Genomic DNA, 15728 nt, shown 5'->3' with positions numbered 1-15728 from the left:
TTATCTCTTTTCATAAACAAACCATTTAAGTTCTACATTTTGTTTGAAATTTCAGGAAGATACATTTTATATTTAAAAAAAAAAAAAAACTATTTTGGGTGTCATTTTATTTCCATTTTCTCATATCAAACTTTAACCTTGAGGAAGTCACAAAGTGAATTAGTAACTGAAAAGGGGACCAAACACTGAAAGAAAATAGATATATACGATGATTGGGTCTTTACAAGACGTTATGTGAGCAAATTAAAGTTTTGAAAATGTTAATCGTGATAAGAAAGACTAATGTGTTGGGTTAAGCGGCGAAGAAACGTTTAGTTTTGAGAGATTATGTAAGATGGGGTTGGTTCATTACGGGACAAAATTGTAATTTGAGTTTTCTGTTGTGTCGTGATCAAGTGTTTTGGCTTTGCCTACCCTCTATCCTTTTAGGTCGAGGGATGTTGGCAACAGTCATGTCCGGTTTGTTCAGAAAAGGTTTCACAGGTACAACAAAATGTATAATGTTGCCAAGAAAAAAACTATAATGTAGTGATACAATACACTTGTATTCGAGGTATGCTTTTGAGATTGAAATTTTTTCATGGTTTTATTCTCTTAAAAAGTGTATTTACAAGATTAGGAAAGAAAGATGTATTCTCTATTCTCACATCAGTTGAGGAGCTATAGGAAAAGAGAATTTATTTTTAGATCCATTTTTCTATTTTGTTGAGAAATGAATTAATGTCTATTGAGATAAAAAGAAAAGAATATCGTTATGTTAAATTTCATTATCGTTATTGTCCTTAATTTTAGAATCTAAAATTCCTTCAAAATTTTATCTTTAAAACTTTTTTAAAATATCAGAAAAAAAATTGTATATTTAAATCTAAACCTCTTTCACAATTCAATTTTATCTTGTTATATATCTAAATCGTCGTTAATCTCAAATATTAAACTATGAAAAGAAAAATGTACGACAACATAAAGTAAATTAAATTTATAAAAGTTCATGCAAATAATAAAAAAAATCAATACTTTATCTCAACTTCATTTTAACCCATATATCATATTGGAAATACATATGAATTCCTGCGGAGAAATAATATATTTGCTTAAAAAAAGTAATATGTATGATAGATAATATCAATAATTTAAGAGTTAAATTGGATAACTTTATATAAAAATTAGATGTATACATACATTAAAAAATAATACATTTTTTATAAGATAAAATTGAACTTATATATAAATTAAAAAGTTAAAAAATAGATCTTATTAAGAAAAAACTTTTTCAATTTTCTTTAATTTAAAAAATCATAAATTAAAATTAATGTATGCGATCCTAAATTATTTCATACAAACTCTGGATACTCTCAATTCCCTAAATTTAATTTTTAAGCTAAATTTAATCTTAGTGTATGCATGCATGTTTAATAGGCCCAAATGGATGAACCAACAAAATGGCTAGAAATGAAATTTCCAAAAGGAGAGATTTTTGCACAAACTTGATTGCATTCATACAAATTATTTTGGTTACACAATCCAAATCTACATCCTTTTCACATTGTTTCATCAAACATGAACAGAAAATATTGCACACAGAATGCTATAACATGCAATGACACCACAAGGGTATATCATCATTTATCCAAATATACAACTATTTGAGTTATATTTGATCACTGAAGTTTCACAACAACACAAGAGATATCATCTGAGCTTTTCCTGTTACGTGCTTCTTCAGTAAGGATCTTTGCTGCAGAGCGAGCATCCTTAACATCTCTGATTGCATCAACTGCTTCTTGATTTGTCATCACCTACAATAATTTCAATGAACATGATGATGAGTGCAGAAAAATGCATGTATCTTGGAGTGTAGAAAAACAAAAAGACACATTCATTGATTAGTTGTTGTGAATGTTGTCTTGTTTTGTTTATTGAATATTACCTTCCATAACCCATCACTGGCTAAGATAACAAACTCTGCATCATCGCCTATCTTCTCCACCATCACATGTGGTTCTGAGCTCAAGTGCACCTTCAGGCTTTTGTCTCCGAATGCCCTTGACACTGCCAACTGACCATCAACTCGTGGGACGTCCCCTTATTCAATCACAAAACATTGAATCAGAAAAACAGTATCCTTAGCACTGAATTTAGCAAATGAATGTTGGGATTTTTCTACGAAGATAGACCACGAAAAATGAAACATTAATCGATCATAAAAGGGATCAAGACACTACATTTAATCCAAAGATCTGATCTTTTGTTGTTCTTTTTTTGTTATCATTTATATTACATTTAATCCAAAAACCTAAGACTGTGTCTGTTTTTTATTACATTTTATTATATGTTCCTTAACTTTCTTATTTCCATTGCACTGAATTCTTGAAATGAATGCTGGGATTTTTCTAGGAAGATTGATGGGAAAGAATGACATGAGTCAACCATCATGATACCATAAACCTTAGACTTTGTTTGTATGTCTTTATCTATGGACTACTCATTCTTGAATTTCAAAGACTCTTTAACATACTATTACTTTTTCTTTTGAAATGTGTATTTACAAAATATGTCATGATAAAGATAGGAATGTAATAATATAAAAGTAAGATGTTTTTATCGCATGCAAATATAGGAATGTTCAGTTTTATTCTGTCAAACAAAAAATTGCTTTCTTTGGATTCCCTATTTATGGAAATCTTTATTAACAAAAGTTTCTTAAGTGATACTCACTTAAAAAGAAACTAATAAGACACATGACATGTTCTTGAAGAAGATAACCACATCTTTATAAATGAAAGAAAAGCATAAAGAAGACTTTTGTTAGAAACTAAAAGCCAACAATTTTATATTTTTAGAATCTGAACATCAAACCTTAATAAGAAAAATCATTAAGAACCACATGCTAACAAGAAAAACTAAAAACTAAAAAACTATAGAACATTTAAAATGTGATTGGTACCTGGGAAGTTTGACACAAAACCACCTCTGTTTTTTATATCCTCACTTTCTACACTTGGTTCATGATCCACTGATAGTTGTTTGGCCTGGCCATTCTTGCACAAGACAGCCCTGGAATCCCCAATATTGGCCACTACTAACTTCTGGCAGTTGATCAATATTGCAGTAACTGCAGTTGAACCCCCTCTACCCAGTTCACCTGATTTGTCTAAAATAGTAGAATCAGTTATACCATATGCTTTCTTCACAGCATCAGCAGGTTCTGTCCAGAAGTTAGGCTACATCAACAAATCAGGAAAACCAGAGTTATAGACATGCATTCTATTTCAAGAGTTTGATTTTGTCCCTGTACTTTATGCAAGTCAATATAAAATCCTTTGTAACAAACATTCTTATAAAGTCAATGCAAAACATCCTTTGTAACATTTTTCATGTTGATAACTAACTAGAAATTTAAAGTAATTATTACATAGTACATGATAATCTTCAACAGATTATGTTTCAAACCAAGAAGCTCAATGATTAAGTAACAAAAACTAAAGATTATGAATCCAAATTACCTCTTTCAAGATGATATCAAACAAATGACTTTTCAAGTAATCAGGCACACTTTGACCTGAGTGGCCATCGAATATAGCAAATAAGCCCAATTCATTGTTATCAACTTGCTTAAACTGAGCAACAACATAGTCTTCCATGGCATGACCAGATCTTCCCTTTACCAAGTGAAAGCCATGAGTTATGTGCTTCTTCATCTTGCTCTTTCCTTTACCTGAATCAGTATCAGATGGCCCCAGAACTTTTTCCTGTAAGTAACACAATCAGGTTACAACACATTCACAACTGAAAAACTCAAAACTGAGTTATTCATCAAATCAGAATCTCAGGTCCAGGAGAAACATCTAAGTCAAAACTTTTGAACTCATCTTACTCCAAGAAAGACAAACATAAGCATTTTATCTAGCCAAGTTGTATTTCTTGAAATTAATAGCTGAGGGCATCATTTACCAAAGCTTTTTCAAAAGTAAATTCAGGATTATGTGTCTAAAACACATTCTTTTATCTTCTCAAATAACTAACTGTGTACACTACAAAATATTCTTTTTGCAAACAATATCTAGACTTGTAAAGCACAACAAGTCATTGATCATATTGTCATTTTAACTTTTCTGACTTTACTTCTCATACACAACCTTCATTTACCTAAGCCTTTTTTTCTTCTTATTCATCACCAAAAACCATATAATAATGCATTGCATTTCTTAACTCATCAAAGACCATCTTGCTTTTAAACACATAGCATAGCATAAATCTGCTTGATTGATATTGCAGCTAGCTGGATTTAACAACTGGCACAGATGATTCTAAGGGCAACCGTCCCATCATAAGGGCTACAACTGACTTTTCCCTTTCCTCGTGTGTTCCTGTTCAGAAACACAATGTTCAGCAACTGGGGTATTGGACCCGTGATTCACCCTCCAACACTCATTTCATTCTCAAGTTACAGATCACCACATAAAAGTTGATGAAATTTTGTAACCTCTGTGACAAGCAACCTCCCAACCATCACCATTAACCAACCAACTCAACACCTAAAATATGATCATTCATACACAATATCACAATAGATGTTGCAGCAAAATTGACCAATACTCTAAAACTTTGGATTTGTTATGCCACAAAAACCTGCAGTGCAATTACAAAGATTATAAATGGAGCCACCAAGAGGTATTGTAGAGTTTGCAGGAGCTTCTTTGTTGAAAATATAAAGCTTTTTCTGATAGAAAAACTCTCAGAAGTTCTTCTAACTTTGTATCCAGAAAGAATCTTAGTATTTGACTCTTTGCTAAAGGATACTTCAAGTTCATAAGAACAAACTTATGATCACCCATTACACAGGCTATATCATCAATCAACAATGACCCAGTAATAGTCATTTTCCCTTTAAGATGGTCTTAACCTTAAAATCTAAGGTATAGATAGCACATTCCCTATCACTTAAGGGTAAGATAGCTCATCCATATAATTCAACTCTAAAAAAATTAGGACTTTAGGACTTATATTTGTTAAGGGATAGAAAATTAGTAAGAAAATTATCAAGGATAGACTCTGATATCATATATATTAGTGAGTTTAAATCTGTATTATCTCTACATCAGATAAATCTCCAAAACAAAACAAGGCACTGTTGGAGTTAATGAAGAACAGAGGCACAGTAAAACTACATTCCCTGCCACGAAAGGCATGGAATATAATTAGAGGGTTTATCAAAAGCGATCCACTGAACTGATAGACAAAGATCAACACCGACAAATGAACAGAAACCAAATTGTTAGTCATTGTAACGAAACAAAGCCAAAGAGAAAATAGCAAAATGAAAAATAAAATACAATAAAATAAAAGTAGAGCAACGAAAAGAGCGAATTGGGATAACATGAAAGGTGAAGAAAACAAAAGGGTACCTTCATCTTATGAAGGATTTCTTTGCCGGTCATAGTGAAGGGCTTAAATAAAGATTTAAAAGGAAAGTGAGAGTGGCCACGTAGAACAGGGTGTGGTGTTTTTTATGTATATTTTTTTTGTGTTGACGCAATGAAGAATGAGGGAGGGTAAGAAGAAGACAGAGAATTGAAGAGGCGAAGAGGTGAAGAGGCAGCGAAGGAAGAAGGGATTTTGAGGGAAGAGAAAGAAAAAGAAGGAGTGAGATGTGTTGTGTTGTGTTGTGTTGTGTTGTTTTGTGAAAGTTGATGATGTCGCGTTGACACGACTTTCTGTTACTTCTCCCAATACCATGCCGCGTACGTCGCAAATACAATGACGCGTTCGCGCCTACACGTGGCGCCGTCTCCTTGATCGGTTTTCTTCGTAGTGCTTCGCTTTCTCTGCTTTTCAATTAATCATTAATAAAGTACGGTCTTATCAACTTATCGTCAATGGTCTATTTAGTTCAGAAAAGAAAGAAATGGAAAAAATGAATTGAAAAAACAAAATTATATATATATATATATATATATATATATATATGTATAACTATTTATTTCCAGCTTGATAGGATTTCAATATCTTGAAAAAGGAGAATTGATTTTCAACGTAACAATTCAATTTGTTGATAAATTGCCTGAATGACAACAATGTGAAACTAAGAAATAAAAGTATTTTCTTTTCATTGTTTAAGGGAGTTCTGAATACATTTTATCTTTATTCTATCTTATATACTTGAACTTTAAAGAATATTATCACATGAGTTTTCAAGTATGATTATCAAGAATCACATAAAAAAGTTAACATCTTACTATTGTCAATTTGTTTAATATTTTTAATTAAGGTTTTATTAATTTTTATTTATTATGTACTTAAAATACCATATTTTTTAATTAAGTTTATGTTATTTAATTTTTTGTTAATTGACTGACATAATTGTATCTTGTCTCATTATTTTGTTTATTCATAAGTGTGATGGTTAATATTAAATAACTTTTACTGTTTTATTTGAAAACATTTTGGAAAATGAGATTTTCATATTTTAACTGACTTTCATGTTATCATCTACAACAATCAAGAAATTGTTGTCGTCATCATCATTAATGTATTATTATCATTAGTGTAAATGACGTACCTTATTATTTAAGATATTTTCGATTAAAGTTATAAAAGTCATTTATCAATTTACGTTAACGATGACATCTTTTTATATTAACCACAAAATCTTATATCTTTTTTAACATGCGGAGACAGTTAAGTAAGATAAAAAAAGTAAAATAATAGTCATTGCACATCATCTAGCTAATAGAAAAATTAAACCATAAGAATTAAATTGAAAAATAAAAAAAATTAAGTACTCAATATACTAATAAAATTTAATAGAGACTCAATTACAAATACTCACATTTATAAAAAAAAAAAAAACTTGAAACTTATTAAGCATATTATTAATATTATTGAAAATGAGTAATAATAAATAATAAATTTCAAACGTAAATTTTTCTTTTATTTGAGTACTTATCACTATTCTATATTATCTTTTATTTGTTTATTTAAAATTTGATTTTAATTATTATGTTATAATTTTTTTGTTATTATTTTTTACATTTGATAAAATATAACGGAGTTATGCTATTTAGGTGAGACAAGTCAAAAAAACATGTTGATGAGGACATCATTGGCAAGACTTAATTATGAAGTCCATACTTAAGATCAAATGGAAGTCTAAGACCCAAATTCTAATTGGCTTAGGAAACTTTGCAATATGTGTTGGTTAATCTAATGGAGGTGTAATTATATTATGAAACCCAAACATACGGACTGTGATGAAGGAGAGTAATAATAAATAATAAATTTTAATCTTAAATTTTTCTTTTATTTGAGTACTTATCATTATTCTATATTATCTTTTATTTGTTTATTTAAAATTTGATTTTAATTATTATATTATAATTTTTTTGCTATTATTTACTGCATTTGTTAAAATATAACTGAGTTATATTGTTTAAGTGAGGCAAGTCAAAAAACATGGTGATGAGGACATCATTGACAAGACTTAAGTTCTTGACAATTATGAAGTCCATACCGATGATCAAATGGAAGTCCAAGACCCAAATCCTAATTGTCTTAGGAAACTTTGCAAAATATGGTGGTTAATCTAATGGAGGTGTAGTTACATTATGAGACCCAAACATGCGGAGGCCCCCCTGTGATGAAGGAGAGTAATAATAAATAATAAATTTCAATCTTAAATTTTTCTTTTATTTGAGCACTTATCATTATTTTATATTATCTTTTATTTGTTTATTTAAAATTTGATTTTAATTATTATGTTATAATTTTTTTGCTATAATTTTCTACATTTGATAAAATATAACGGAGTTATATTGTTTAAGTGAGACAAGTAAAGAAAAACATGGTGATATGGACATCATTGACAAAACTTAAGTTCTTGACAATTATGAAGTCCATACTGAAGATCAAATGGAAGTCCAAGACCCAAATCCAAATGTACATAGGAAACTTTGCAAAATATGGTGGTTAATCTAATGGAGGTGCAATTACATTATGAGACCCAAACATACGAAGGCCCTCGTGATGAAGGAGTTACCTTTATGTATTGTTTGCTTGAAATGAGAACAAAGGGCGCAATTGTTAAACTTGAAATAAAAGACCAAAAAAACTTATTTATGTTATTCTCTTTTTTCTTTCTTTTGTAAACAGTGCTTTAAATAATTTGGGAATGAAAGGAATACACATAATGTTTTGTTATGATTTGAAGTGAGACGAATTCTCTGCTAGGGTTCCTCCTTGAACCGTTTTGATCTTATCAAGAAGTTTTTATATCTCGTGGCGATCTTCAAGGCTTATCAAATCTCATTGTTTATAGCACCTATTTTGATGTCTTTTTCGTCTGATTGCAATTTTGCATATAAGAATTTTATTCCCCAATTTTGCAAGTTTTATGGTCAATCATTGATAACATCATTCTTTCAATAGCATTTATGTTCATATTTATTCATATAATTTCATTTGTATTGTGAGTTATGTTTAAGCCCTAGTTAGGTCCAAACCTCATTAAGGCTAAGAATAATTCTCATAATTTGGTATTAAGAGCTTGTTACTAAATTTTATTTATTTATTTATCTATTTTTTATATCAATTCGGTGAAGAAGGGATTATGTTGTTGCTGAAAAAAAAGACAAAAAAGCAACATAAAAAAGGAGAGAGAGAGTAGGAAATGAAAAAAAAAATGGTGTTTGTGGCAAGTTCTAGAAATTCTATTGTTATTAAATATAGCAAAAGAAAAATCAAATTTGCTTAATTAAGTGTCCTTGTTCTTGTGTTAATGCATGTTTATCTTGTTTTGCTTCGTTTAGATAGAAGTTGTGTAATAAGTTGGACCTAGCCATAGGTCCAATCAAAGGCCAATCATTATGCTTATCTCACGGGCCTAAGAGCTTCAAAACTACAATGGGCCTAAAGGACGTCAAATGCTTCTCTCATCAACTAAGGAGGACATCAAGCTTCCTAAAAGTCCATTAGTGTAGATTTAAATTGGGTCAAGTGTTAGGTCATGCTTTCAAAATAAATTGTAAAATTCTAAAAAGAAGATTGGATAATTTCTCATCTAACTTTTGAAATTGGATCCAATAAAGCCCAATTTCAAATGCCTAGATCAAGAATGTTGCTAGCTTGTCCATGCATTACACATTTAACACATGGTGTAAATATGGAAAGTGTGACATGTCACATGGCAAGTGATCCATAAAATGTGGATCTAGGAAGTTAGATCTAGATCTAGATCTAGCATTTGCATTTCATTTAGGTGCTAATTTAGCTTACATTTGGTGTTTGCCTTCTACTATAAATGAAAGTCTCTACCTCTTATAAAAACACTCTTGAATGTGCAATGTCATGATGTTGAGATTACTCCACAAACATTCTTTGAGAGTCACCTAGCTAGAGCATTCTTTTAGAATCTCGTCTAGCCTTCCTCTTCTAAGACTAGCCCAGCCTTCTTTGAGTTCCTTCACCACTAATCAATTCTTCCACCACCAAAACAACATACTTCACTTTGCTTCTGTTGAATCACACCATAGAGCCTCCTTCTTCCATCAAGCTCACTCAAGGAGGGTCATCATTGTGTCTTGTCTTCCTACCTTATTAGTTGTGTTGTCTTTTGCTTGTTTGTTGGTAGTAAAATTGTTCCTTGCTACTTCTACTTTTGTTGGTGCCATATTTTTTTCTAAGCCTTTTCAATATCACTTAAATATAATTCTTGATTATAGATTATTTAGTCTTTGTAAGAAATTTAGTGGAGAACAAGTGAAAAAAAGAGAGGAAAAAGTGCTTCGTTATGGAGAAAGCCAAGATGAGTGTAAACACAAGTGGAACCATCCATAGAGTGTAAACATGTGAGAAGAGTGGTGAGGCCCATTATTTTCCTTGACAATTTAATTTGAAGTATGACAAGAACACATGGTGATGGAAGTTCTAAACTTGATGGAGCTCAAAAGTTACTAATTGATGTTATGACTGTAGAAATGCAAAGAATGATGTGACAAAATAATGAATAACTTTTGAAAGAATTGAACAACCTGAGAATCAAGTGAATAACAATGAAATTAGTCCAATTAAGATAGGATGCATGAAAGAAGAAAAATAAGAAGAGATCATGAGAGGGATAGTGGGATGAAAAAATTGAAAGGGTGAAACTTACCGTTCCCACCTTTCAACGAAAGAATGACCCATAAGCTTACTTGGATTGAGTGAAGAAGATTGAACAATTATTTGTTTGTCATGATTATAGTGAACAAAACAAAGTCAAGGTGGCTGCAATGAGATTTTCTAGTTATGCTTTAATTTGGTGGGATCAAGTAAAAGAGATAGAATAAGGTGTGAAGAACCTGAGGTGTATACTTTGATGGAAATGAGAAGGGCTATAAGGAGACGCTTTGTTCCTTCACATTATCATTGTGATGTGTGAGATAAAGAGTGTTGATGAGTATTTTAAAGAGATGAAGATATGCATGATTAAAGCTCATTAAATTGAAGAAAAGGGAATAATTATGGCTCATTTTGTGTAAGGTTTGAATGCTAACATTATAGATGTGGTGGAGTTGCATCTTTGTGTGGAGATGAAGGAAGTGGGCATTTAGCCATTAAGGTAGAGCAATAACTTAAAAAAAAAGGGTGTGAAGAAAAGTTCTTCTAGTTTTAATTCTTCAAGTTGGAAGAAGAGGAATAAGAAAAAAGGGAGGTGTTTCTTCTAGTAGTTCTAATAATGTTTCAAAAAATTATTCCAAGCATCATGATCAACCAAAGAAAGCTAGAAGTAATGTGATAAAATGTTTCAATAGCTAAGGAAGAGGATGTAACATCCCGTCAGGATATTACTGATTTAAATAAATAAAATAATTAAAAACATAAAGTTGTCGCATTTGTGAATAAACCTCATTTCCCAAAAATGAGGGAAATTTAAATTTTATTAACCTCCAAGGATAAAAGCAAAATTCATAGTTAATAAAACTGAAACAACAAAATAAAACCTCTCATAAAAGTTTACAAAATAGTCCAACTCGGAATAATATAAAAATATATAAAACTCCCAAGCTTTTCCCATTCTCCGTGACTAAGCCTTACCGGCTCCACCTACATCAACATTCCTTGCTCACGTGTACCGCGTACACGATCATCGCCAAACACAAGCAGATAGGGTGAGCTTATGAAAACAACATACATCATAACAATAATCAAATAACCAATTATACAATTGTAAACTCTGCAAAGAACCAAGATACCATCTCATACTCAATTCTCTAACGTCTGGCCACAACCAGACCATTCGTGTTCTACCTCTTCTAGTGATTACCTCAAGGTAATTTGCTGCCAAACCTATCAGCCACAACCGACAGAGCACGTTTGGGAACCAATGTCACGGATCATACACCGTAACGTCAGGTGGAGTTCCCAATTACGAACATAGTCCGTAATGTCCCAAGACTACCAAACTCGTCAGCCAACAACTGAGGAGGGCAATCTATCTAGACCCATTTGTACTGGCCACAACCAGCACATTCACACCGGCAACACTCGCCAACCCGAGCTCAACTCAAGGGTTCCTCGTGTTCATCCGCCATCCCGAGCTCAACTCGAGGGATGCCATTCCGAGCTCAACTCGAGGAATGTACGTGCTTAACCCCTATCCCGAGCTCAACTCAAGGGATACGTTCCGAGCTTAACTCAAGGAACCCAACAATCTTACCTTTGAAGCACCACTAAAAGCCTCGTAGAACACCCTACAAAGTCCAATAACTAGGACTTATAGCAGCCAAATTGCCTAGCGGGGGACACGTATCGCTAGGCGCCACAACTTCAAGACTGCCTGGCGCCAAGTGCCTCAGAACTGCAATTTCACTAACCGCCGCCCAGTGGGACAACCCACACCGCCAGGCGGACGTGCTCTAGGAGACTCCTGATTTCACCGCCATCGCTTGGCAGGATACTCCCTTCCGCCAGGCGCCACCAATTCCAGACCCCATTGTTGCCTTGCTATCGCCTGATGGTTATGATCCCACCGCTAGGCGCCACACCAGTAACATACTCTTACTGGTTTTCGAGATTTTTGTTCAAGTTTACCACAAAGGTCTCGTGCAATCATGTTTTCAGATAGTTACACCCCTTACACTTCATGTATAGACCTTTAACTAGATTATCTAATTAGTCATACAAGAGGTTCAACTATTCCAATACTCAATGTGCCCCTATAACTCCTACCTCAATAAGCTCTGTTATTTACTCCACTTAACTGTCCCGATTTCCATCACTTTAAATATTCTTTAACCATCTCCTTACTTTGGATTGACACACTTTCTACAAATTGGTGATTTCGGTGAATCTTATAATCTTTCTTGACTCTAGTCATCATCTAGGACCACTAACACTATAACGGTCTAGACCACTAGTTCCACACTCATGCTAAGATCCTCATTCAACTACACCAGAATTCTTTTTCCCTTCCCCACACTTAACATCAACCCTAACCTTTACCTATTATCATTCTTCCTTACATCGCATTACTCCTTCCAATTGTTCCAGTAGCAAGAACATGGCTCCCCTTCACCCAATATCATCAGCAACACACGCGCTTGGCGGCAAGGCCTGTGCCGCCAGGCGGTTCAAGGATTCCTGGTAGTTTCCTAGAATTTACAGCAGCTACATGATCCCACTCTTATTCCCCAGCACTGTTCTCTGCATTTCCTAATTACTTTCACCCTCGAACCCTTAATCGAGACACAAGACTCTAACCTTAACCCTCTTGGTCTACAACTTGAGTACGTCCAACACACCACTAACATTGATTCATCCAAAACTCCCACTCATAACCCTAAAATCATATTCCCACTGTTTCATCAAATTTTACCTATTGGTTATACTGGTTTCCATAAAATACGACGTTACATCATCCCTAATTCACCGACTCATGGTTTCCTTCTGATCAAAATCCTGTCAAAACACCTCAGAATGACAAAACTACAAATCCCAGCCCCGTGTCGCCTGGCGGAAGTTCATCGCCGCCAGGCAGTGCATCAGGAAAACCCAGAATGGTATAAAACTTTAAGCATCGCCTGGCGACTAGGAGTGTGCCGCCAGGCGATTCCTCTTCTAGGAACCATAAATCACGTATAATTCCTTTTCCAGAAACACAAAGATTCAATCAGACACAAACAAAAATCAATAATTATACATATATCCAGCAATTCGAATACACTTATAAAAATTCTAACGTTTAAACTCCCCTAACCTGGATCCTTTAGCTTAACTTGAAAATTGAGAAGTTCTCCTTTGAACACCAACCCTCCTTTGCTCCTCTCTATTCAGCCCCTCAAGTCTCACTCCAAACTCACAGAATTCCAGATTTTCGTGCTCTCTCTCTCTCTGGTGTATTTTCAGCTTGCCAAAACCCTTCCCTTTACCTCACTTTGGCCTTTTAAAGGTGTCCTGAAAACTAGGTAATAATATAAAACGAACCTAAGACTTAATGGTGATGTTTATTGCCATTCATGGACCCCTTTATGATCCGTTTCCAGCCTCTCTCCCCCCCCCCCTTGGCTGCCATTTCTCCAGGGTTTACGTTAACCCTTCACCTTCATGCCAAAACCAAAAATGACAAAAAATGTTCAATTTAGGTTCACCAAGATTTGAACCCCTCACCATGCCAAAGCTAAATCAATACCAAACCACCAAACCAATTCATATTTCATGCTAACAATCATAATTCAATTATCATATTATTTCACAACATGATTATCATATATTTAAAACAACAATGAATAATAACACAAAATTGACATACCTAAGACTTGAACCCAAGTCCTTTCACACAATTAAAGTACTCTCAACCACTTGAGCTAGTACTTTACCATTACCTACCACTTCTCAATATAAGGATCAATCTGGATATGATAAAGTTACAGGAGAAAGTCAAGGCCTAAATTGAGAAGAAAATGGAAAGGTATGAACATATGCCAATAAAGAGATGGTGGTTAATCAAATTAAAGTGGAACTACATGGTGGGGCCTAACATGTGGATGCCCATATGAGGGGGGAGCTACAAGTTTTAGGGTCAATCATTAATAATATCATTCTCTGAATCTCATTTATGTTCACCTAATTTATTTTTCTTATGAGTTATGTTCAAACCTTAGTTAAGTCCAAATTTCATTGAGACTAAGAATAATCTTCATCAGATGGATTACACAAGGACACTCACTTGCTTAACAAGCTTGAAAAAATGACAAGTGAAACTTGAAGGAGAGACATGCACATGCATACATTTCAAATAAGTCATCATTAGGGTACATATACATTTTTTTCGTCACTATTGTTAATTCTTGTCAAAATGATAAAACTTTGGAGAAAGGGACCTAGCACCCCACACGCCTTACATTTTTCCAAATTTTGATTTTTTTTTACCATGTCCTTCACGTGTGACTCTTCACACTCTTAGGTTGCCTTTATATAATTGTTCTCTATTTTTCTTGTAAGTCTTTTATAGTAATAACAATCAATTTTGTAACGTCTTAGCCAGAAATTACTTATTAAAATAAATAAGAAAATAAATAAAATAATCACCTCATTTATTAATCATCAATTTCCCAAAAACGCGGGAAAATTTAAACATTAAAGTCCAATGCACCAATATAGATAAAATAAATCGCATCAGTATGTGTTACAATTAAAATCGTCTATAAAATTATTACATATATAATCATAGTTCATCATAATGACTAGTGATAAAACCCTAAGATATCCCCACTCCGTCTCTAGGCATCTATCTACTCACCTGCATCAACATCTGCTCCCATGTAACAAGTTACATGATCATCGCCACACACACACAGATAGGGTGAGCTCATTTAAATAAAACCAAACAATATAATATTAAAATACAACATCAACAAATTTAAACCCGGGTTAGTACATTTTCCCCATTTTCTTTTACTTCTTCACTCCCAACACTTGCCTTTAAACGTCTATCATCTTTATACCCTTTAGGTGAAATCAATGATCGATCTTTGCTGTACGAGTGTCTACTCGCCCCTCCGACTATAGGCCACCACCTAATAGTCCACATGTGGGAATAACTTTGCCACAGCATCACACTGTGACACCAAGTGGAGTTCCCCAAAACAAACCTAAGTTTGTAGTTGTTTCCAGACTACCAAATCTCTATCAGAATCCACTAAAGAGGGCAATCATCCGAAACCTCGCCGTACGAGCCACAACCCACACACTCCACTGGACTTCCTAAACCACCAGGCTATAACCTAGAGTGGTCACGTGTTACCCTAATACAAGATGCACTCGTAACTGGGCCCCCAGCCAAAGCATCGCATCATGAATATCCCCTAAACGGTGTAGAAAACTTTCCTCGCGCACCATCGCATCCCACGCCGCTAGGCAGAATTTAGCTCCAGACTGCCTGGCGGGCATCACACACCGCCAGGCGCCACGCCCCTGCAGACTCATCTTTGCACCGTCACCGCCTGGCGGTCACACGTTCTGCCGCCGGGCACCTCGCGGCTCCACCGTCTGGCGCATCTGTCTCGCGCCGCCAGGCGCCACCGAACCTCCAAGGTTTCTGTTGCATTATTCTGCCTGGCGAAACCCCCTCTACCGCCAGGCGCCTTGCGCGCACTGTGACCATTGTCACAGGTTGGTGTTTTGTCCACTTGGCGGCTCGCCCACGCCGCCAGGCGCCATACCAGTAGCGCAATGTTACTGGTTTTTTGGCACTT

The 15728-nt window shown here is 34.2% G+C and overlaps 1 protein-coding gene across 2 annotated transcripts; it reads right to left on the bottom strand.

The window, feature by feature from the left end:
* Positions 1–1471: 1471 nt before the first annotated feature.
* On the bottom strand, positions 1472–5686 carry LOC114169482 (putative protein phosphatase 2C 39). Of its 2 annotated transcripts, none has more exons than XM_028054645.2 (5): positions 5406–5686; positions 3504–3749; positions 2945–3221; positions 1928–2082; positions 1472–1796 (listed from the first exon to the last, which is right to left on the bottom strand). In XM_028054645.2, exons 1-5 carry the CDS (start codon positions 5436–5438, stop codon positions 1659–1661), a joined length of 849 nt encoding a protein of 282 aa, XP_027910446.1. In that variant the 5' UTR covers positions 5439–5686; the 3' UTR covers positions 1472–1658. The 2 variants fall into 2 exon arrangements, with proteins under 2 accessions (XP_027910446.1, XP_085525227.1); XM_085669101.1 differs by lacking the exon at positions 5406–5686 and adding an exon at positions 5204–5298 and having other exon boundaries at positions 3504–3750.
* Between the last annotated feature and the right edge of the window lie 10042 nt (positions 5687–15728).

The sequence above is a fragment of the Vigna unguiculata genome, chromosome 11, assembly GCF_037176805.1.
Source record: "Vigna unguiculata cultivar grain cowpea cultivar isolate G323 ecotype 2 chromosome 11, ASM3717680v1, whole genome shotgun sequence".
In the NCBI taxonomy this organism is placed as follows: domain Eukaryota; kingdom Viridiplantae; phylum Streptophyta; class Magnoliopsida; order Fabales; family Fabaceae; genus Vigna; species Vigna unguiculata.
The sequence above is the reverse complement of the archived record's forward strand: the minus strand, read 5'-3'. Positions and strand labels throughout refer to the sequence as shown.

Bases quoted from the DNA above. Each gene is read 5' to 3' on its own strand.
- LOC114169482 (XM_085669101.1), bottom strand. From the start codon at position 5,283: ATGACTAACAATTTGGTTTCTGTTCATTTGTCGGTGTTGATCTTTGTC. The intron at 3,751-5,203 runs TCTAATTATATT...GTGTTACTTACA, and splicing joins GGATCGCTTTTGATAAACCC to GGAAAAAGTTCTGGGGCCAT. The intron at 2,083-2,944 runs GTACCAATCACA...TGATTGAATAAG, and splicing joins TTTTGTGTCAAACTTCCCAG to GGGACGTCCCACGAGTTGAT.